At 40.9% G+C, this 25294-nt stretch overlaps 1 protein-coding gene across 1 annotated transcript in view; it reads left to right on the top strand.

The window, feature by feature from the left end:
- The window catches only part of LOC143017734 (uncharacterized), a 68437-nt gene extending 43677 nt beyond the window's left edge, over window positions 1–24760 (top strand). The window contains exon 4 of the mRNA XM_076172540.1: window positions 23400–24760. Within this exon, the coding sequence (XP_076028655.1) occupies window positions 23400–23636 (237 nt within the window). The 3' untranslated portion in view covers window positions 23637–24760. The remainder of the gene's footprint in view (window positions 1–23399) is intronic.
- Window positions 24761–25294: the final 534 nt, after the last annotated feature.

Below are 25294 nucleotides of genomic sequence, written 5' to 3'. Positions count from 1 at the left end.
TAGAATCAAGGTACACGGCTCAGTAGGGAAAATGTTTGAATTAGAGCATGGATTAGTGAAAGAAAGCAATAAGTCACCACTAACGGCGTAAGATTCAAATGGGGTAGTGTTACTAGTGGGGCTTTCCAGGGTTTGGATTCGGGTCATTTATTGTTCATTATATATATATATATATATATATATATATATATATATATATATATATATATATATATATATATATATATATATATATATATATATATGAACGACTTGGGCAATGGGATCAATAGTGATATTAGTAAACTTGCGGATGCCACTAAAATAGGACGCTATATTAGGTCATTAGATCGGGGGAAGATGGTGGAGTACTGCAGCAGGATCTTAATAAATTGTTTGCATGGTCGGGGAAATGGCAAATGTTCTGCTCAGCATTCGCTTTCATTCTAAGGATATTATCCACAAACGAGACAATAGCATATGTTTTAGAGAATCTATTTCTTTCGAAGCTTTTCTAGGAAAGTGGAGAAAAACATTATTCTGAAGGTTAAAGCCAGTATAATTTCATTCCAGACTCGATCTTGTTAAAGTGCAATTAAGAGCAGTTATTTTCTTACAGTGCGTGCACGCAACACCCAATCCATCAGACACGGCATCGGACAGAGGCACACATGTACGTGAAAAATACTTTATTCACGATGTCGTTCTTCACAAGCATTTTAACTCAAAGATAGCTACACCAAATACCAACCATTTGATTTTGTTTGAATGAGAGACATAGATGTAAAATCAATCTTGCTGAGAGCTGTGAAATCAGTCTTGTCTAGCCGTATAACTGCTTCCCTTGTCTATTTGGTAACAATGCAATCATTCCATTGTTAGTCATGGTCCTCTACATGTTTGTAGATCTCCTACTGAGATTTATACATCAGTAATACGTATTCAATAACTTTAACACAGCACTAAAAGTTAAAATTTTCAAAGTTCCAATTAAACTAATGCATTAATTACCTTCATCAGTAATAAATTATTTTATATTCTTATGTAATCTTTATTGTTTCTTTAAATGCTTATCCATTAAATTTATCAAGAGACTTGTCTTCATCCCCTGAGATTAGCTAACAAGGATTTCTTTATGATTGTGTGATCTCTAGGTACTAAGAAGAACCGAACAAAAAATGCAGGGGACTTGCTTGGTGTTTACCAGATAGTGAAAAACACATCATCTCTAAAGAACTATGCGCTACCTAAAAAATGCAGTTATTACGAGTTCTCTTCCGGCAGAATATTGTTACTATTAGTAGCTTGAAGCTAGGCTTCAGATGTGGTGTGATATAGGTATACTTTAAAGGTGGTTGCGTATATATTAGTGGGTCTATCAAACCTAAAAGCTCAGCGAGAGGCATACGTACAAACACATAACTAACTGCCATCTGGACGCCTGGGTGACCATAGACTGGATACTTGCTCACCGGGATGTTGGGCTTGTCTGCCTATCGGGACGCGCGCTGGGGCCATCTGCCTACCCGGGCGCTCTGGTGACCAGAAAAACGTTTATTGCAAATACTCAAAAGCACGCAGTCACACCCATAAGCCTACATCATAATAACACACATTCAGACAAACCTTCAAGCACAACAAGAGGGACAATCACAAACACAGTGTTGCCTGCCACAGGGACTAGTCGTCCATCTTTCGGGATACTGAGATGACCAGCAAAGCATTCGGTGGAAACACTCAGAAGCACAAACAAGCACACCTGCAAGTATGCATTCTAACACACAGGCAGGTACACACACACACTGACAAACCAATAAATACAACAAGAGTCACTCTTATAAGCATACGATTGCCTACCACCGGGACGCCGGGGGAACTACAGACTGGACACCTGCATACCGGGACGCTGGGAGTAACTCCTGGCCAACTGCCACTGGTATACTGGGGGCGATCAGGGATTGATCGTCTGCCTACTGGGATGACGGGGCGGTCAGAACTGCATTTATAGCAAACATTCAAACGCATGCAAACAGACACGCTCACAAGTACGCTTCCTTGTACACAGACAAGCACACACACAAAGACAAACCAACAAACACAAAAAGAGGCATACTCATAAGCACACGGTTGCCTGCCATCGGGACGCTGGGGTGACCATAAGCTAGGAACCTTTCTACCGGGGCGCTGGGGCAACTCCTGGCCACCTGTTACCGTGACAATGGGGCGACTACTGACTGCTCGTCTGCTTGCCCGTGACCCTTGGATGACCAAAATTGCATGCACTCAGAAGCACGCATCCTAACACAAAGGCATGTACATACACACACACAGTTGGTAGAGCGCTGAACTGCTACCATAGCGGCCCGTAGTTCTTGGTTCGAATCCTGCCCAGGGCCGAAATTATTTCGGTACCGCTGCGCTTCGAGTCGTTACTCTGACTCTCGTGGGCGGGGAATTGGGTGTGTGTGTGTGTGTGTGTGTGTGTGTGTGTGTGTGTGTGTGTGTGTGTGTGTAATGTCATAGCATTACCGATAGATCGGACCTACGAGCTCTGAGCTCTCTTCCAGGAGGGAAATAGCTGTCGATCACGAGTCCAACACGTGATCCAAAAGACCAAGTGAACACACACACACACACACACACACACACACACACACACACACACACACACACACACACACACACACACACATACATACACACACAAACACACTTCACAAACAAACAAAGCTAAAAAATACAACAAAAGGTACACACACAAACAAACAATTGCCTGCCACCAGGTCGCCGGGGTGGCCATAGACTGGACACCTGCCTACCGGGACGTTGGGACAGCTCCTGGACACTTGCTACCGAGATGCAGGGCCGACCACGGACTGGTTATTTGCCTACCGGGACGCTGGGGGTGACCATGATTGCATTTGCTGCAAACAGATGCACGCAAACAGGCCCATTCATAAGCACCCATACTAACACAGAGACAGACAGACAGACAAACAAACACACACACACACATACACATACACATACACACACACACACACACACACACACACACACACACACACACACACAAGCCTACAAGCAGAGAAAGAGGCACATTCACAAACACAAGGTCGCCTACCATCGTGACATCAGGGTGGCCATAGAATGGGGTTCGGAAGAAAGCCCCAACGGAAAAAATTCCCAAAAATGCCTAGGAAAAAAGCCCCACTTAGGAAATTCCCTGACGGAAAAAAGCCCCACCTTGAAAATACCCAGGCGGAAAAAAGCCCCAAATTCTAGAAAAGCCCCAATTTAGGAAAACAAGATAACAATTTAAAAATAAAACTATGTGTTTATTGCTTAAAAGATAAGTTTACTTGACACTATATGAAAATAATACAATATACTAAATATTGATAAAACAATCGGAAATTACTTCAATTCAACACAAATAATACATGACAATAGAAAATCAATGATATAATTGAGGCTAGCTATGCAGTATAAAGCATAAAAGTATTAAATATGAAATAATACAAAGTCAGCACCAGTTTACATGATATTAAATGAAAATACTACAATATACTAAATATTATGAATATCAGATTTTTAGTATAGAAAAATACAAAGTCAGCACTAAGTTATGAAATAGTACATTTGAAAGTTAGCACTACTTTATAAATAAATCTGAATCGAATTAAAAGCGGATGCCTTTAAGAAACGCTTCAATATCTTTCTGGCCTGCTTCGAAGTCTTTGCAGAGAGTGGGAAGCCTTTTCTGAAGGTATTTTGTACATCTCCTCTGGCGCTTTTGTGGTGGTTGGCCTCGGGCATTTTCCAACATTGTCGTTGCAACAAGGGCTTGGTCTTTTCGTAGAGCCTCGATCGCGATCCACACGGAAGGATGGTCGTGGCCGATCATCTGTGTGAAGGCTTGATTCCACGCCTCACAATGGTTGCTCATACGATGCCCGCCAGTCAAGGTTACTTCGTGTACGTTCCAAAGTTCGGGTGGAAAAAGGGGTGGCGTTCGGTGCATACGAAGCGGCGGTAGCACATCACCTGGGCGTTCGGCAGGCATCTGGATACGACGATATCCTCCAGACACGTAGGTCGCATCGAAATAATCTACCGGACAACCGAGCTGCTCCGGAATAACAGTTCTTAAAAATTCCATCCCCTCCGAAACTCTGCCACATGGCAGAAAAGCCAAGGCATCTAACATAGAACAAAATCATCTACTTTCTTCGTCTGTCTTGTACTGTGTCACAAGGCCTAATTCCTGTATCTTCCTCCAGGTGTTCTGCGTTAAGTGGAAAAAACAACCGTGGCACTGAACGTGATCCCCGAATACAGTCCGGATAGCATTCACAGTCGCGAGTTCGAAATCGGTTGTGATTGTCGTAGGATCAAGGTTGAATCCTAGTGTGGCACACTGTTCAACAATGGCTTGGAACAGTTCTTCATATATGCTCTGAGTTTTGCCAGAAAGAAAGGCGTAGACACATGTTATCGCCGACTCGCCTAAAGGGCAACGAATTATATAGAGTTGATGAAAGAGTTTCGGAGCAGTCCGGAATGTGCCATCCGTAAACCACTGAGTGGAACGAGCAAGATAACGCAATCCTTCTTCAGTTGCAAAGGCAATAATCCGTCTTCTGCTATCAGCACCATTATCATAGAACATGAACTCCTGACCATCAAACATAGTCCATGAATCGTCCAGTTTTAAATCTTGCAGATAAGCGGGATCTTTCGGAAGAGCGTGGCGCTTATGGTTGCGAATCGTGCGTTTCACAGACTCTGAGTTTCCAATCTCAGCACGCGCTGCGACAGGAAGATTAACAACATTGTCGGCAATAATCTGACTTGGCTTTCCTCTGGTGGCAGAAGCGTGCTCATTCATTTGAACTCTTGCCTTCGTGGCATCTACTTTAGAAGTATTAGAATCAAGACTATGTTTTGTACCTTTGATTTCAATAGATATATCCAAGTCCGTGTACAGTATTGCACTGCATTTCATAGCTTTTCTCCGTGAATACTCCCATCGTATAGACGTTTTGTTCACTCTCTTCTTCGTGTACATATAACCATCGTAACAAAGTTTCTGTCCACCTTTGTTGTTTTTGATCATTTCCATGTTGAAATATATATATATATATATATATATATATATATATATATATATATATATATATATATATATCCACACAGATGAGTACACACTAATGATATGAATGATACTGTGATGAATGTGGGACTTATATACCCACACCATTAGGGAAGCCTACTTCACACCTTTAATGCAATTAAACACCTCAACCTCACGGAATGTGAAACCAACTCACCGGGCCCTTTGAACTAGGTTTTGTTTAAAACTAGTATTACTGTTATTAATGCTAAGTATTATTAATTATATATTGGGGGCTTTTTTTCCGGTGGGGCTTCTTTCCGCCCAGGGATCTTCCTATGTGGGGCTTTTTTCCGATGGGGCTTTTTCCCGTGGGGCTTTTTTCCGTGGGGCTTTTTTCCATGGGGCCTTTTTCCGCTGGGGCTTTTTTCCGGGATTCCCATAGAATGGCATCCACCGGGATGCTGGGGCAACTTCTGGACACCCACCATATTGACGCTGGGGCGACCAAGGAATGGCCGCCTACCTACTGGGACGCTCGGTGACCAGGACTATATTTATTAGAAACACTTAAAAGGACACAAACAGGTACATCCACGGCACGCTTCCTAACATACAAGCAGGCACACCCACACAGACAAATCTACAAATACAGCAAGAAGCAGTGACAAAACACAATATTGCCTACACCCTGGTCTTCGGGGATGCAATAGACTGGATACCTGCTTACTAGAATGCTGGGACAACTCATGGCCACCTACCACCATGACGCTAGGGCCACCAGGAACAGGTCGTCTGCCTACCGGGACGCTGGGAATGATCAGGACTGGATTCACTACGAACACCCAGCAGGGAACAAAGAGCCACACCCATAGGCACAGATCCTAACACACCGGCATGCACACTTGCACAGACAAACCTACAAGCACATTAAGAAGCACACTCATAAACACACGGTTGTCTGCCACCAGGACGCCGGGGTGGCAATAGACTGAACACCGGAACGCTGGGGCAACTTCGGGTCACCTGCTACTGCGACGCAGGGGCGACCAGGAACTAGTCGTCTGCCTAACGGGACGCTGGGGTGATCTGGACTGTAGTCATTGCGAACACTCAGAAGCACGCAAACAGGTACACTAACAAGCACGCACCCTAACACACGTGGAGGCACACACACAGTCAATCTACAAGCACAGCAAAATACTACTTCATAAAGTCACAATTGCCTACCATCAGGACGATTGGGTGGTCATAGGCTGAAAATCTACCTACCGGGACGTCGTGTTGACCAGGACTACATACATTGCAAACATTCAGAAGCACGCATATAGACACCCTTATAAATACGCTTACTAATGCACGTGGAGACACAGACACACAAATAAACCTACAATCACAACAAGAGGCACGCTCACGAACAAACGGTAGCCTACCACCGGGACGCTGAGGTGGCCATAGACTAGATACCTGCCTACCGGGACGCTGAAATAACTCCTGTCCACCTGCCACTACGAAACTGGAGCGAATGGGACGCTTGGGTCGGTTAGTTGGCATTTCATCATTCGTCATTTAATCACCCGACACATCATCAAACGACTTTTAATCATGCGTCAGATCATCATCGGACAATTCGTCACCTGACATTTCATCACTAATACATTTCCCCGCTGGATTTTTCATTCATCACCATTACATTTTATCAGTACGACTTTTCATAATAATCGTATGACTGTAAATGCATTAAGTGACAACCTTGCAATTCTTCATATATGATAGTAAATTTTAAGATAGTATCTTATATGCACATGTTCTATCAAGGAGCATAAAAAAGGATTTTTGTTTGAAAAATATTAGAATACAATACACAAAGAAAATTTGACAGGTAATGAAAAAACAAAACAAAAGTACATATATAGAATTAAATATTCAAGTATTTTATAGCTTTAATATTAGAATAGTAAAACTGTAATTCGTAATTTATTTATCTGCATGAAGAGTATTTAACTGCTTTGAGATATGTGATAATATTTCATTGTCCGCATTGATTAGCAAATTGTTGTATATTTCTTTTAACAGATAAGTATTTCTTAATGGGTTAACAGATCTTCTCGCGCGTATATTTTGACATCTTAATAGATTCATTGTGTTTCTACTGTGTTTCATGTCCGCGGTAGTTTGCGTCAATAATCCACAACTTTTTGAACGGTCGTTAACAGATCTAAGTAACAGGCCTAGATCTGCTATTGTTTATAAATTGTAGGTTCGTACAAAACCATCTCCTGAATTGTACAATGGTTAGAAACGAGTGATCATCTGATTAAGTGTCGTATGATGAAATGAGCAATGATTAACTGTCGAGGTGTTTAACTGTCAAATGATGATATATCTTTGTGATGAAAAAACGAGTGGTTAAGTTGCGAGGGGTTAATAGTCGGCTGCTGAAATTTCGTGTGATAAAATGACGAGTGATGAAAAGTCGTAGCACCCTTGAGTCACCAGGACTATATATATTGCAAGAACTCAGAAACACGGAAATAGGCATACCCACAAGCACGCTTCCTAACATACAGGCTAGCACATTCACACAGACGAACCTACAAACACATCAAAAGGCACACTCACAAACACAACGTTGCCTGCCACCAGGACACCGTGGTGGCCATAGACTGGCCGCCTAATGGGACGCTGGGTCAATGCTTGGCCACCTGCCACCTTGACGCTGGGGTGACCAAGGACTGGTTGTCTGCCTACCGAGACGCTGAGGTGACCAGGACTGCATTCATCCTAACACACAGACAAACGTACAAACACATCAAGAGACACACTCATAAACACACAGTTGACTGCCACCGGGACGCCTGGAGAGACATTGACTGAACACTTGTCTACCGGGACTCTAGGGTCAATTCCTGGCTACCTGCCACCGTGACGCAGGAGCGACCAGAAACTGGTCGTCTGCCTACCCGAACGCTGGGGTGACCAGGACTGCATTCATTGTAAACACACAGCGGCAAACAAAGAGCCACACCCACAAGCACACATCCTAACACACAAGCAGGTACACTCGCATAGATAAACCTAGAAGTATATCAAGAGGGATACTCACAAACTCAACGTTACCTGCCACCGGGACGCCGGGGTGGCCATAGACTGGACACCTGCCTACCGGGACGCTGGATCAACGTCTTGGCACCTGCCACCTTGACGCTGGGGTGACAAGAACTACATGTAATGCAAATGATCATAATCACGCAAACCGGCATACATATAGCCACGCTTCCTGAAACACAGGTACGCACGCCCACACAGACAAACCAATAAGCACATGGAAAGGCACACTCACAAACACAATGTTACCTACCAGTGTGACGACAAGGTGGTCATAAATTAGACAACTGCCTACCGGGACTCTGGGGCAACTCCTGGCCACCTACCACCATGACGCTGGGGCAACCAGGAACTGGGAGTCTGCTTATCAGGATGCTGGGGTGACCATGACTGCAATCATTGCAAACAGTCATCGGTAAAGAGCAACACTCACAAGCACACATCCTAACACACAAGCAGGCACAATCGTGAAAAACATACAAGCACACATGAGGCACATTTACAAAAACACGGTTGCTTGCCATGGAGTCGTCGGGGTGGCTATATAGTAGACATCTGCCTAATGTTACACTAGGGCAACTTCTGGCCACCTGCCACGTGACGATGGGATGACCAGGGTTGCATTCAATACACTCATAATCATAGACACACCCGTAAACACCCATTCTAACACACAGACAGGCAGGCAAACTTGCACAGATAATCCTTCATGAACACCCATAAGCACTTGATTGCCTGCCATCAGGACGCTGGGGTGGCCATAAACTAAACACCTGCCTACCGGAACATTAGGGCAACTTCTGGCCACCTGCCACCATGACGCAGGACCGACTGGAAACTAGCCGTTTGCCTACGGGGAAGCTAGGATAACCAAGACTGCTTTCACTGCAAGCACTCAGAAGCAAACAGGCACACCCACAAGCACACATCCTAAAACACAGACAGATACGCCCGCACAAACGAACCACAACAATATAGAGGTACATACACAAACACAATGTTACCTGCCACCGGGACGCCGTGGTGGACATAGACTAAACATCTGCATCCCGGGACGCTAAAGCAACTTCCGGCTACATGCCATCGTGACACTGCGGCAACCAGGATCTGGTGGTCTGCCTACAGGGACGCTGGCGTGACAAAAACTGCATTCATTGCAAACAGCAGCAAAGAGCCAAACCCTCAAGCACACTACTTGACACACAGACAGGTACACCCGCACAGAGAAACCTATAAGCACATCAAGAGGCACACTTACAAACACAATGTTGCCTGTATTCGGAACTCCTAGGTGGGCATAGACTGGACACCTGCCTACCGGGTTGCACAATGGGAACTCCTAGACACTTACCACCTTGACGCTGGGGCAACCAGGAACTGGTCGTCTTCCTATCAGGACGCTCGGGTGACCAAGGCTGCATTCATTGTAAACACTCAGCTGTAAATAAAAAGCCACACCCACAAACACACATCCTAACACACAGACAGGGATATTCGTGCAAACCAACAAAAACATAATGAGGCACACTCATAAACAAACTATTGCCTGCCACTCAGACAACGGGGTGGCCATAGACTAGACACCTGCCTACTATTACACTAAAAAGGGAAACTTCTGGTCACCCACCGTGATGCAGGGGCGACCAGGAACTGGCTGTCTGCCTACCTGGATGCTAAGATGACCAGCTACATTCATTGCAAACACTAAGAAGCACGCAGACTGGTACAAACACAAGCACGGATCCTAACACACAGGAAGGCACACTTGTACAGACAAGCTTACAAGCATATTAAGAGGTACACTCACAAACACAGTATTGCCTGCCACCGAGACGTTAGGGTGCCCATAGATTGGACAACTGCCTACTGGGTCGCTGGGGAATTCCTGGACATCTGCCACCTTGACGCTGGGGCAACCAGGAACTGATCTTCGGCATACCTGGACGCTGGGGTGACCGGACTGCATTCGTATCTAACAGTCAGTGGCAAACAAAGAGCCACACCTACAAGCACACATTCTAACACACATGCAGGCACTCTCGCACAAACAAACCTATAAGCACATCAAGATTTGTACTCATAAACACACTGCTACCGGGGCGCAGGGGTGGCCATAAATTGGGCACCTGCCTACCTGGTTACTGGGGCAACTCCTGGCCACCTACCACCGTGACGTTGGGGCAACCGAAGAATGTTCGTCCTCCTACCGGGACGATGGGGTGACTAGTAATACACTTTTGCACACACTTATAAGCACGCAAACAGGCACATCCACTACCAGGCTTCCTAACATGCAGGCAGGCACACACACACAGGCAAACCTACAAGCACAACAACAAGTACATTCACAAATTGTTGCCTGCATCCGGGACGCCGTGGTGGCCATAAACTGGACACCTGCCTACCGGGATGCTGGGGCAACACCCGGCAACCTGCCACTGTGATGCTGGGGCGACCAGTGACTGGTCGTCTGCCTATCGGGACGTTAGGGTAACCAGGACTGCATTAATTTCAAACACTCATAAGCACACAAATAAGCACACCCACAAACACGCATCGTAAGATACATGCAGACACACAAACAGACAATCCTATAAATACAGAAAGATGTACACTCACAAACACACGGTTGTCTACCATCGTGACGCTTGTGTGGCCAAAGACAGGTACGCTTGCCACTGGGAGAATAGGGTGACTAGGGACTGGTCGGCTGACCATGTCTGCATTTAATGCAATACTCAGAACCACGTAAACAGGCACTCGCAGAAGCACGCATTTTAACACACATGCAGACAAACACAAACATATAAACCTACGCGCACAAGAGGCTCACTCACAAGCTCAGTTACCTGCATTTTCCACAAACATTTACGAATATAACTGATATAATGTATATTCTAATTAGACAAGAAAGCACTTATTTTCCGCGATGTCTGCCAACTGGTTCTATGGTGACCTCAAGTATTTTGCAGTGTCTCCTCTTGGTCTGAAGCTGTCCTTTGTCGTTTCAACTCCGGGAGACCTCCAGGTTTTCACTCAAACTAGCGCGGCGAAGAGTCCAGACAGTGAATAGAAAACACCATTACATATATTGTCGTCCAAAAGTCAGGTGGTGTATGGTGACGTGTATATGAGCATGCATACGTATATATGTTTATATATACGTATATACGTATATGTATATGTATATGTAAATGTATATGTATATGTATACGAGTATATAAACATGTGTATGTATATGTATATCTATACAAGTATATAAACATGTGAATGTATATGCACATTTATATGTATGTACAAATGTATATGTACATGCACGTGTATATTCGTATGTATTATGAAAATAAATGTGAACCACCAAATATTGATAAATTTTCTTCCAAACTCGTAAATTCTAACGAAAAAAAGAGGTTATTTGGACGAGAAACCGCCGAAACTCTCACGGAGACCCTGAGACTCCTACAGGCTCTGGTAGATTCTGAACGAATGGTGGATTCCGATAAAGTTCACCAGAATCTGTCAGACTCGGATAGATTCTGACAAACTCCTCAGGCTACGACAGACTTTGGCACACAGGCGGATGATCAGATGTTGCTGGGAGTCTGACAGAACACGGGGAAGAGGTGGAAGTAGGTTGGGGGATTTTGAGAAACAACGATCAGAGGCAGGATATTAAAAGAACTGGATAGAAATTCCCTATGACGGAAATTCAGACAGAATTCAAAGAAATGGAGAATGAACCGACAGACAAGAGACGGTTGTGGAGCCATCATCAGTAGACAGGGATCGAAAATGAGCCGTAAGGTGATGACGAAAGTAGTTCACGTCAGGAGGCCCACAGTTCCAACGAAGGTGTCGTCATCGTCGTAAGCTTTTGAGCCACGCACCCGACTTAGACTCCTAGAGGTTATTAGGGTCTTCCACATGATTTGGCGGCCTGAACACATATGGCGAAGGTAACTGCTTTGGCTTGACGTTGTTTACTATCTCACCCTATTCAGAAACACAAGAAGAACGCCACGGAGATGGAACCATTTATCTGCGTGTTCATACGGGAAGTAACGATGTAGGTAGGGTGAGATCAGAGGAACTTGTTCGGAATTACAGGGTTCTCCTTCAGGAGATGAAGGAAAGTGGGAGCCGTCACGTAGTCTGTGGGATCCTCCCGAGGATCTACGCAGGCTCGTGTTGGAACAGTAGAGCCATAGGGACCAATGATAGGATATCGCAGTTGTGCACACAATTGGGACACCACTTTCTTGATCCTTGGTATCTCTTTTCTAGGCGCCATGACCTTTACGCTTCTGATGGGATCAACCTTACCCGCAGAGGCAAAGATGTTCTTACAAACCTCATTGTGGGAGTTTGTAATGAACTAGCTCCTTTTTGGGGGTAGAAGCCCAAAGGGAAGGACAAATAGAGTGTACTTGGGAAAACAGAGTAGGGTATAGCATTAATGTAGAACAATATGCCAGTATAGGACAAAATATAATTTTAGAATATAATATCGGTAAAGGATAAAATATTACATTAGGATGTAATGTCAAAGGATGAAATGTCACGATGGAATGCAATGACAGTGGAGGACAAAAGATCACGATAGGATGTAATGATAGTGGAGGACAAAATATCACGATGGGATGTAATGATACTGGAGAAAATATCATCGTAAGATATAATGTCAGTGGAGGACAAAATATAATTTTAGGAAGAGATGCCAGACAGAATGTCAATGAAGGCCATAATATCACGATGGGATGTAATGACAGTGGAAGACAAAAGATCACGATGGGATGTAATTATAGTGGAGGAAAAAATATCACGGTAGGATATAATGTCACTGGAGGACAAAATATGATTTTAGGAAGGGATGCCGGACAGAATGTCAATGAACGACGGGAGGCCGGTGTGAATCGCGGTGACGGGAAATGTTCATTTTGATGGGAGAAATGTTAATGAGGCATTAAATGTCAAGGAAGGACCAAATAATAATATAGAGCAAGGTGTTAATAAAAAGAAATAATGACGAGTTTCTTAAAACCATGTACTTTAATGCTCGTAGTATTAGGAACAAATTTCAAGAAATGCAGGCGTATCTCAAAAACAAAAATCTCGATATGATAGGAATAACCGAGACAGGGTTAAATGGTAAAGAGTTCGAAGATGAATTTAATATTGCGGGATTTAAACACTTTCATCAGGATAGAAACCTCAAGAAAGGTGGGGGTGTTCTGTTGTACGTTAAAAACAACGTCTATGCTTGTGTTTTAGAGAAAGTGAAACAGGATGCATATGATAGTTTGTGGGTTGAGTTAACCCAAACAAATGGGCAAAAGATGAATGTAGGTGTAATATGTAGGCTAAAGACATTATTATTAGCAGACGACAAACTGTTATTTCAAGGACTGTCTAGTTTCTGCAACCGGGATTTATTGATAATAGGTGATTTCAATTTTACTGACATTGATTGGATGACCCTTGAACATGGCCATATAGGTAGACGCTTGGTTGATTTTCTTGGTGACATTACTTAATTCAGCATGTAAAAGAGCCCACAAAACATGGAGACTTACTTGATCTATTGATCACTAGCCGCGAATGCATGGTAACTGATGTAGAAGTCGGTGAAACTGTTGCAAATAGCCATCACAACTTGGAATTAAACTCCTAAAAAATATATATATAATAGGTACTTGTGTCTTTAAAATACCCGATTTCAATAAAGTTCAGTTCATAGGACTACGTCAGGAGCTTCAGCTTACAGATTGGGAGGCAAAATTAAGCGAAAGACCTGTAGATCAGATGTGGGAAATATTTCAAAATACGCTTACTAAGATGAATTACATTCCTTTTAAGGACAGGTGTCCCCCAAATCAGGCTCGCCCAAAGTGGCTCGACAAAGAAACTGAAAAAGTATTGCTAAAAAGAGACAGGCTTATAAGAAATATTAGTGCTCGGGTGTATCTAATGGCAATGAAAGTTATGTATCAATACAGAGAGATTTAAAAAATAAAAAATAAACGACAATACGAAATGAATATCGCTGATAAATCCAAAGAGAATCACAAAGAATTCTATAGTTATATTAGAGATAAAAAGGTTGTTAGGAATCACATTGGTCCACTATTATCTGCTGACGGTCAACTTGAATATTCAAATTAAGGAATGTGTAATATTTTAAACTTTAGCTCGGTATTCGTAAACGAAACACCTCAAAGTAAGCTCCAAACTGAAACCGGTGAAAAGTCTAGGGTAAGCTTACTAACAAAAGAAAAAATCAAAAGGTCTATAGAGACACTCAAAGTTTATAAAACACCAGGGCCTGACGGTTGGCATCCAAGAACCTTAAAGGAAATGAAAAATGAGATTGTTGTTCCATTAGAAATTATTTTCAAGAAATCCATCATATCTGGAGATGTCCCAAGAGAATGGAAGCTAGTTAACGTTACTCCCATATTAAAAAAATGGAGACAAAAAGAAACCTAATAACTATAGGCCTATGGGTTTGACTTCAATAGTAGGAAAAATAATGGAAACTATCATCAGAGATGCTATCGAACATCATTTAGAAAGTAACCATTTGATAAATGTTAGCCAGCATGGTTTCAGACGGAAACGTTCTTGCATGACTAACTTACTCGAATTCTACAACACAGTTATCTCGAGTTGTGACAAAAGAAACAATACAGATTGAATATATCTAGACTTTGCAAAAGCTTTTGACAGCGTCCCCCACGAAAGACTACTTACTAAATTAGCTTCACACGGAATAAGTGGTAGGCTATTAAGTTAGACTAGTAATTGGTTGAATGGTCGAAAACAGAGAGTTGTTTTAAATGGAAAAAAACTTCTAGATGGAAAAATGTTACAAGTGGAGTTCCTCAGGGTTCCGTTCTTGGACAACTTCTATTCATAGTATATATAAATGATATAGACCATGGACTAAAGTCTACTGTTCCCAAATTTGCTGATGTTACAAAACTGCGGAATGACGCTTTAGATAAATTACAGCAATGGTCTGAAAAGTGGCTAATGAAATTTAACACAAGTAAATGCAAGGTAATGCACATAGGTAAAATAACAGTAAGTGCGATTACAAGTTATTTGGAAATTCGTTAACAAAAGTGGATAGTGAAAAAGATCTCGGCGTATTTATCAATAACGATCTCAAATCATCCAAGCAGTGTATTTCAGCCTCTGAGAAAGCAAATAAGATTCTAGGACTGATTGCGCGATCTTTTGACTTCAAAAGTCCATCACTCATTAACAAGCTATATAAATCGTTAGTTCGTCCACATTTGGAATATGCTGTTTCCGTATGGTCACCGAATCTCATTAAAGACATTGACAGACTGGAAAAAGTACAATGGCGAGCCACAAAACTGATTCTAAATATCAAAAATAAATCATACGGAAATCGACTAAAACATATGAATATGTTTTCCCTAAAAAAGCGTAGACTCAGAGGTGACTTGATACAGGTCTTTAAGTTCTAAAGGGAATTGACAACATCAAAAGTGACAAAATTTTCACATTGAATGAGAATCAGACAAGAAACAATGGTCTCAAACTGTCCGGAAATAGATTAAATTTGGAAGTGGGTAGAAACAACTTCGCCAACCGTGTAGTTAATGAATGGAATAAACTTCCTGCAGAGGCAGTGCAATGTAGTTCAGTTCGAAGCTTTAAAAAACATTTAGATAAACACCTAAGCAAGATGCTGTAATGATTATTATCTATTTTATATTATTTGTTTTTGTTTTGTTATCATTTGTCTGTTTGATTCTCATTCATTATTAGATATATGTCAGTTTATTATCATTTACTATTTACCTGTTTGTTTGTTGTTTGACTGTGCCTATGCGTTTATGTATTCTATTTGATATTTACATTATTATAGTTTTTATCTCTTTATTTATTATTATTAGTATTAGGATTTTTTTCGCATCCGACCTTGATATGGACCAATAGGTCTCCTGTCGGCATGTCTGGTAAAACATGAAAAACCTCATTTTGGTCAAGTGGACCCTCATGTAACAATCCTTACATAATGACAATACTGATGTCATAAAAGTTCATTATTGACAACTATCACCTCTTCCTAGTTTCATCATGAGCCAAAGGTTCTGTAGATCTGTTAGGATAATCATTGTTCATCTTACAAGGTCGTTATAATTCAAAGTTTTTTAATTATTGTCAGGCAAAGATTCCAGTTTGTTGAAATCCAGGTCACTCAATCAAACACTTTTTGGTTCTATACACTATATAATAATGAAGAACTCATACGATCACTTTAACATTAAATCACTGATAAAATTAACCATTTTACTGAAAAGGCACTAGCACTAGCAAGGTGCTCATCAATACCTTTGTTCTGTTATTTGTTTGGAAATGCAGTCTTAATACGGGAGATCTTATATTGCATTTATCTTGTTGGGAGCTTCCTTCTAGTGGTGACGATTCTGTAGTCCATCACCTATTGAATGATGGCGTTGGTAACTACTCTTTGGGGTAGAGAGAGTTGGAGTATAACTGAGATGGTCGTGTAATGTTGCGTATTATGCCGTGTGATCCCACATCTTCTGACGATGTCACCTGAAATAATCTGAACGTCTCTAGTTGGGATTAAGGACTGCGCAGCCTTTTTTACACACACAAACAAAGGATCATTTCCTGAAATAAAGATGTGAAAGCAGGAGGAGCATCATGGTAGTGGAAGTATAAAATATAATGACCCGTGAATATGGGGTCTGGGGGTGTAGTATCAAGTAGCAGTCACTCAAAAGGGGTAAATTTAATCTCAAACTCAATTAAAGTTTTCTTGTCTGCCTTGCTTAAATACTAAGTCTCTGCCCCACACAGTGTAGTAGGCACAATCACCCCTTCATATAATCCCCTCTTTGCATTTATTCCCAGATGCCTATTTTCCTCGACATTTTTTAACCTCCAAAATATTTACTTGCTTCTCTCAATCTACAATTAACCTCCACCCCACTCCTCTATTTCCTGTTACATGCGAGCCCAAAATACTCGTACTTAAAAATATCCACATCCTCCAGCCTCTCTTTTAAAGCTTACTTCCAATTCCCTGCCATCCTCTCCCCTTGTACATCTTATCACCTTACTTTTACCCACATTTACCTTCAACTTTCTCCTACCACATACAGTCCCAAATTCTGACAGTAACTCCTTTAATACCCTCCTATCATCCTTTCACAAGCGCAGTGTCATCCGCAAACAAGTGGTTTACCTCCCACATCTCTCCATTATCTTCAGCCATCCCCAATACATTGCCCATTACCCTCGCATTTACCTACCGTACCATCCCGTCCATGTACATCTTGAACAGACATTGCTCAATGACACAGCCCTGATGCAGCCCCGCCTTTATCTTATCTTATCTCTCATAAAAACTTTTGATTGCCCTTTACAGCTTTTTCCCAATCTCATATATCTGCAACACTTCCCACTTATAAATTGGCCTATAAATTATGAATTTATAAGGTTTGGAAACAGGAAGTTGATTTTTATTTTCAACACAGTGATTTCCTTCTCCTCTGTGTATTAGCACATTAACAGGCCACAAGGAGGGTGTATATATTGATACTGACCCACTGTCGGAGAATGAGATGAGATGGACAGAAAATCTGTATATTTTGACCACCATCTGTAGTCCTCTTCAGCAGAATGATACAGAGTGTGGAGTATGAGAATATATATAGCTAAGAAGGGACATTTAGGGGCAGGGAAAAGGGGGGGCTCAGGTTATATGTCCTTGATGAGGTCGGGGCGAAGGTTGACTGATGGTAAGGTCAAGTCCGTCTGCTTTTGAGGTGGATTTCTTGGCAGCCATCCAAGTTATGCAGTCTGGGGACCACTGACCCTTGGAGGTATTAGAATTAGGTATATATTTCATCAGGGAGGATTTGGTAATTTTTCTTCGAAAGCTGCAGTGGGATTTATGGACGATGGCAGCATAATCCTAGTTCATGAGATGATCCTCTTTGCTAGTATGTACATAAGAACACAAGAACATAAGAATGTAGGAGACTGCAAGAGACCACAAGTCCTACACTAGGCAGCTCCATATCCATCATCACCTGTCATCCCCATCCATAATGTTGTCTAATAGCTTCTTAAAACAACTGATAGTTTCAGCGCTTACTACATGGTTACTAAGTTTATTCCATTCGTCGACCACCCAATCAATAAACCAATTCTTGCCTATTTCCTTTTTAAATCTAAATATGTCCAGTTTATAACCATTATTGCGAGTCCTGCCCTGTTGTTTTAATATGATGACCTTGTTCGCATCACCCTTGTTAAAGCCTTTGATCCACTTGAACACCTCTATTAGATCACCCCGCACTATGCGTCTTTCCAGGGAATGTAAGTTAAGGTGCTTAAGCCTCTCTTCGTAAAGCAAATTTCTGAGTCCATGTATCATTTTGGTCATTCTTCTCTGTACTGATTCTAGTGAACTGATGTCCATTTTGTAGGACGGAGACCAAAACTGTACCGCATAGTCAAGGATGGGTCTAACTATCGCTAGATAGAGTTTAATAATTACCTCTGCACTTCTATTCGTTACCGTCCTAGCAATGAAACCTAATGCTCTGTTAGCTTTATTCCTGGCACTAATTCACTGCTTCCTGGTTTTAAGGTCCGGACACACTAGAATTCCCAAGTGTCTCTCGCACTCAGTTTTCTCTAAAAGCGTGTTATCTAAGCTGTATCGATTTTCGGGATTGTGTAGCCCTACGTTTAACACGCTACACTTAGAGATATTGAAGTTCATTTGCCATTTCACCGACCACGTGAACAATTTGTTAAGATCATCCTGCAGAATCTCTGCGTCGTCTCCTGACCTAGTTAGGCGTCCTATTTTAGTGTCGTCCGCAAACTTGCTAACATCACTATTTATCCCGTCGTCTAAGTCGTTTATGTACATAATGAACAACAAGGGACCCAAAACCGAGCCCTGGGGGACCCCACTAGTAACACTGCTCCACCTAGATTTTACTCCATTTATGATGACCCGCTGTTTTCTGTTACTAATCCAAGCTCTAACCCATTCTAACACTTTTCCTTCTATGCATCGTAATTATCATTGTTATCTGACGCCTTATATACTTTAGTGTAAAAAGATAGAAGATTAGTCACACATGACTTACCCTTGGAGAAAGCATGCTGTGAATCACGAATTAAATTATATCTTTCGATGTGTTCTCTGAGTCTTTTTACTATTACTGATTCAAGCATTTTTCCTATAACCGATGTCAAACTGATTGGCCTGCAGTTGCATATAGACAATCTATCTCCCTTCTTAAAAACAGGAACAACGCTTCCTTGCCTCCAAGCAGTAGGCACAAAACTAGTGTCTACTAATTTATTAAACATTTCAGTTAACTGGTCGCAGATTTCAAATTTACAGTCCTTTAGCATTCTCGGACATTTTTTGTCTGGACCTGGGGATTTTGTAGCTTTGAGTCTTTCAATCTGCTTGACTACTTCTACTTTACTAATGCTGATATTAGATAGACTACTTTCTTCATCCCCTCTGAAGATTGGATCGCAGTCAGGTACTTTATCTAACCTCTCATTAATAAACACCGATAGAAAATAATTGTTAAACTCCTCACTAATTTTTTCCTCTGATTCTATCATGACATTTTCATCGTTTATAATTGGTCCTATTCTTTCTTCTTCTTTTTTTTGTTCTATAGAGATGAAAGAAACCCTTTGGGTTGGATCTTGATTGACTAGCAACTTTAATTTCATAATTACGTTTCGTTGCACGTGTATTCTTTTTAACCAGTTTGCCATTTCGTTATATCTTGATCTAAGGTGTATTTCCCCAATCTGTTTCAATCTGTCCGTCATCCATTTGGAAGTATTACTATTTTTTCGTATTGACTTCAGGGGCATAAATGTATTTTGTGCATTGATAATTAAATCAGTTAGATTGCTATACATTTCATCCAAATCGCTGACCTGTCTGTTGAGCCCTCGCCCCCCAAATGACCTGACCCAAGGTATGCATATTATACTTTTATTTATCCATTTATTGTTATTATTCATTTGTTATTATTATTTTTATTTTGATAAATTATTATTATTTATCTGTTTGTTTATAATTCATCATTGTCTATTTCTTTAGTCTATTAACTTATTTACTTATTACTTACAATTATTATTATTATTATCATTATTATTATTATTTTTTTTTTTTTTTTTATTATTATTATCTTTTTTTTTCATCCGACCTAATTATGGACCAGGAGGTCTTTTGTCGGCATAATTTCCCTTTGTAATTCTTTGTAATGGATTCTCTTCCCAAAGAAAATTTTAAAGATGGTCTTTTGTAGCTATTGCTCATTTCCAGTACCTTGCATCTTTTTGGTATTGAAATTAATTGTCTCCTTTTGACTCCATACAGATATAGTGTCTAGATATTTTGCAATAGACTACAGCCTTTCTCGTTTTTCACTCTTCTCGTGCTTTTTGCATTATCTGTGAAAATTTTGGCATAGCATATTGTGCCTTCCATCATATCATTAGCTTAGATAAGAAATATTATATGTGCCAGCTCTGAACTTTGTTGAACTCCATTGGTTATTGTTCTTCATCAAGACATCTTTACTGCTGTCCTCATGCACCCTTCCTTTCCTTAATAGATAAATAAATAAATGAATAAATAAATAAATAAATAAATAAATAGATAAATAAATAAATAAATAAATGAATAAATAAATAAATAAATAAATAAATAAATAAATAAAATCATCCATTCAATTAGTTTGGCTCATAGTCCACTAATATGCTTCAATTTCCACATAAGTCAATTATGAGGTACTTCATCAAAATCCTTCTTTGGATTGTGGTATACACAGTCCACCCACCCTTCTTGTAGCTCATCGATCACTCAGTAGGATCTTAAAAGGTTTGACACACACACATGGACTCCCAGATCTAAAGTGAAACTGACTGTCGGGCAGAATGTTCAACTCCTCAAGATATTTTTCCCATCGATCTTTCACAATACTTTCACATAATACCAATACTGTGCTGGTCAATGGTACAAACCTATTCTTTAGTGGCGCCTCCTTACTTCCACCTTTATGAATTAGAGATTAGTTAATTTCCAACCATGTGGTACTATGCTTTCTTTTAATGAACATACAATGAGACTGTGAATCTTGTCTGCCAGCTGTTCCCTACATTATTTAAGTATCCAGTTTGATCTTTTGTGAAATCCTGAAGCTTTTCTCATATCCAATGACCCCAGAAGATTAAGCACCTCCTTCTCTTCTACGTTGATATCTTCTAACCCCGAATTTCTGCTCACATTAGTTTCCTTAAACACCTCACCACTCACTATTTGCTTTGTGATTTCTTCCCTTAGTGTATGTATTTCCTTAATTGCATGTCATATATAGTTATATTTCTATATATACTGCGAAATCTAGTTAGACAGACTTTAGCAATGAAATTATTCATTATATGGTTTTCAATCATAAGTTGTCACTTATATGTTCCTTGTGATCCTTTTGCTCTTTTCAGTAGGTCTTCTATGCAAATCTAGAGACATATGTTATTTTCAAAATGGCTGATACTTGTTATTCTTTCATCACATCACCAGTGAACTAATTTCTTATCTGTTTTATGAAGGCGTTTGTTGAAAACGAAACACTAAACAATAATCGTTGCATATTCAATTTACATTTTTCCTGAACTATCTACTTCAACCTTTAGGTTTTTGTTCACTTTGAGCACCATAGGTGCCTTCCTAGTCATACAATTGGGCCTGCTTTTCATCATTCCTTTCTACTGGTATATACATATAAAAGGAATATTTCCTGCCTCTTGTCAGGTAATTATGTGCATGGAATCAATAGTCATTCATTGCATTGAGTTTCACTGAGAGGAAAACCTGCATCCCAATAGTGTTTGGGAACGGTCCTAGGAACTTCCCAAAGATACTTCTGAGAAGAAACTTTGGAGTGTTGCCTGTGTTGCATCAGTGTGAGACTGTTTCTATGTCACTGGTTGAAAGCTGCGGTGAGAGGAGATTAATTGCTTGTTGTCAGCTCTAAGTATGAACTAATGTAAGAAATACAGCTGAAGTTGATAGAGAACTTGGGCCTAGCCCAGAGACCAAGTATCAGCCCCTCAGGGTTGTACCTCCTGCTGGAGATGATGAGGTTGATGAGTTTTCAAAACAGGCTGCTTTGCTCGCCATCTCACAGTAACACTACATGCAGGTACCCATCGCTGGTCCCTATTTGCAATAGTTTTGTTGTCAATTGGATATGCCTGCTACTTTTTTCTAGTTTGCAACATAATTGGTTCTTTATCACTTACCTGCTGGAGTTCTTAAAGATAGGCAATCATTCTCTCTTCCCCAGTTTTTGTTAAATATTGCATCACAGTATTTCACTTGTGTTACATTATCATTAATAGTCTCCTGAATCTGTTGTAAGATTTAAAAAGAAATTGGATTTGGTAGGGCACTAATGTTCATAATTTGTGTAATAGGTGTCATAGCTATCACTGAAGCTGTGGTTGCCATTGGTTCATCGGATGAAAAGGATGGAGTGGTAGAGAAAGTGGTAATTGGGGAAGGAGGTAGAGATGTATCTGTGGAATAAAACTGTAAAGGATATCACTTTTATGCTTCCATACTTTACTCATCTAATGCAAAATTAACAACACTACACCTTAAAATGCTACACAACTAATCATACTAAGACTAACTTTTATGTATTTTCACATTATATATTAGTTTAGTATTAATATATAACTCAAAAGTTAATAGAAGCCACACAACAGTAGCATCTACCCAACAACCCAGTTAGAACTACTCCCTACACCTGTAGTGTTCCATGCCAGGAACTGAGAAATATAGTTAGCAAACAAATGGTGATATCTCTGACTGGCTGTCACCAGGTCACCTTAGGAAGGATCAATTGAAGAAGAACTGTGGGTTTGTGTTTTGGTAGTGTTCATTTCTGGGCGCTGGTCACCTGTCAAATCTTCTAGTATTTTTTTGTTTCCCCTCCCACATATAAAATTTTCAATTAGCATAATTACCTAGCTATATCTAGTAATTGGTGTAATTATAGTAATAGTCGTAATTCTAGAGGGGGTGTTATAATCAGTGTTGTCCCTATTGTTCATATTTATACTTTTACAGGTCCGTTTAGTGGTGACCTTAACATCGCTTCTGGTCCTGTACACCCTCTTCGGTCAAACATCCTCTAGTCTCCCACGAAGTGCCTACATCAAGATGATCGACATCTGGTTCTTCTTCTGCATCAACCTCCTTTTCTTGGTCCTTATCTTTCACTTCTATGTAGAGTACATTGGCTACTCTAGGACTGAACTTAGGAATGAGAAAAAAAATCAAAAGAACCCCAAGTCAACAATATGATAGGAAGGGGTAGAGGAAGAGATAGTGTTTTCCGAGGAAGGGGAAGAGGAACAGGACTAGGAACAGGAAAAATTACAGGAGCAGAAGAGAAAGGAGGAACAAAAGTAGGAGGGGGGCTGGATAGGGGTGAACCAAGACAAAGGGTGAAAAATAACAGGCAAATTCCATATCATCAACCATCAAATAGTGGTGCGCCAATAAGCAATGGTAATGGAAGAAGGCTTGGTTCTTCTGTAGGAGTTGAAGCGATGTCACAAGATCAGCAACAAAGGGATCCATTAGAGATCTATGTAAGTTTTGGAGCCCCAGAAGAACACTTATCAGACGGGATCGAGGTAATAGAAAGTGAAACAAGAGCAAGAGATGAAAATACGACGGGGGCTCTTTTGAAAAAATATTTCAAGGCCCATATGCCAACCCCGCTTTCCCGTGATGAGTTGACTCCAACGAGGATGAGATCTTGGATGCGAGCATTTGTGATCCCATCTATCATCATCACCTTTAACTTTGTTTTCTGGATCTATGTATTTGCCATTTAATGTATAAGTCAGTTTTGTTTATGGTTTATATAATAAGCTCTTCTGCTTTTATGACTTCAATACGTGTATCTCAACTAAGTGCTTGAATTATAAGCTGAACCTATTTTTTAGAAATGAAATTGAAATTTGCTGTGCATTAGTCAGTCAGATATCTTCAGCATTGCCTTCTAGGTCCATATTGTTGCCATTTAATGTACAAGTTGCAGATTTGTTTATGAATTATGTAATCAGCGCAATACTCTTTTTTTGATATTTTTCATGCATGTCATATTTAAAAATCTGAAGTTTCCATCTTGAAAATTAAACAAAGAACTGCAACTGATCAGTGAACCATATATCACCAAGGAAAATTAAATAAGCTGTTGCATATAGACTTGTAGTGGTATTTAGTTCGAAACAACGGCAGGACAAACGAAAATCAACACAGGTGAAGCTCGGACTAAAGCCACTGCTTAGTGGAGCTTATGGTTGTAGCTGGACGTGGAGCCTAACGTCAGCGAGGCGGTAGAAGATGATGACGGCGAGGCTCGATGGGACGGCTAGAAGGCTGGACGAAGAGATGTTGTTGTGTGTGCTGGTAGTCACCGTTCTGGAATTCTGGAATTCAAGAAAAGACAACCTCGCTTGCGCGGGATCGGGTTTTGAGGGGAAGAACGTCTGTTAGAAAATGAAAAGATATAGTGTCGTCATGTGTGAGATTATGTTGTCTGGCATACGTTTGAGTATGTGTGATCATCTTCATCTAACTGAGAGAGATCAACAGTCTCGTCGGGAATGAGGTCACTACAGCTGTTCATAAATGAGTTAACACTGTGCAAGGTGCTAAAGCAATGTGGTCCTTGCACAGGATCGTGGCAATCTTTCGGTGCTTTGTTCTAGGAATGTGCTTTTTTACAATCTATCCATAGGAATAGTTGTCTTTAGTAAGCTTAGTTAGCCTTAGGGGCTTGGAGGGTAAGCACTTCGCTGTCGAAGGAGGAGGAGGATGAACTTCCACTAGACTGGCCAGTGTCTGGAACAGTGCTGGTGAAGGGGATTATGTCCCGCAGCGTCTCCTTTGTGAGTTTCGTCAGGTTCAACTTAGGCCTCCCAGTCGAGCTGGCTCGTGGTATGGCCACA

This window comes from Oratosquilla oratoria, chromosome 3 (assembly GCF_046742065.1).
Source record: "Oratosquilla oratoria isolate Oo_2021 chromosome 3, ASM4674206v1, whole genome shotgun sequence".
NCBI lineage: Eukaryota > Metazoa > Arthropoda > Malacostraca > Stomatopoda > Squillidae > Oratosquilla > Oratosquilla oratoria.
This window is presented reverse-complemented; position numbering and strand designations above follow the sequence as displayed.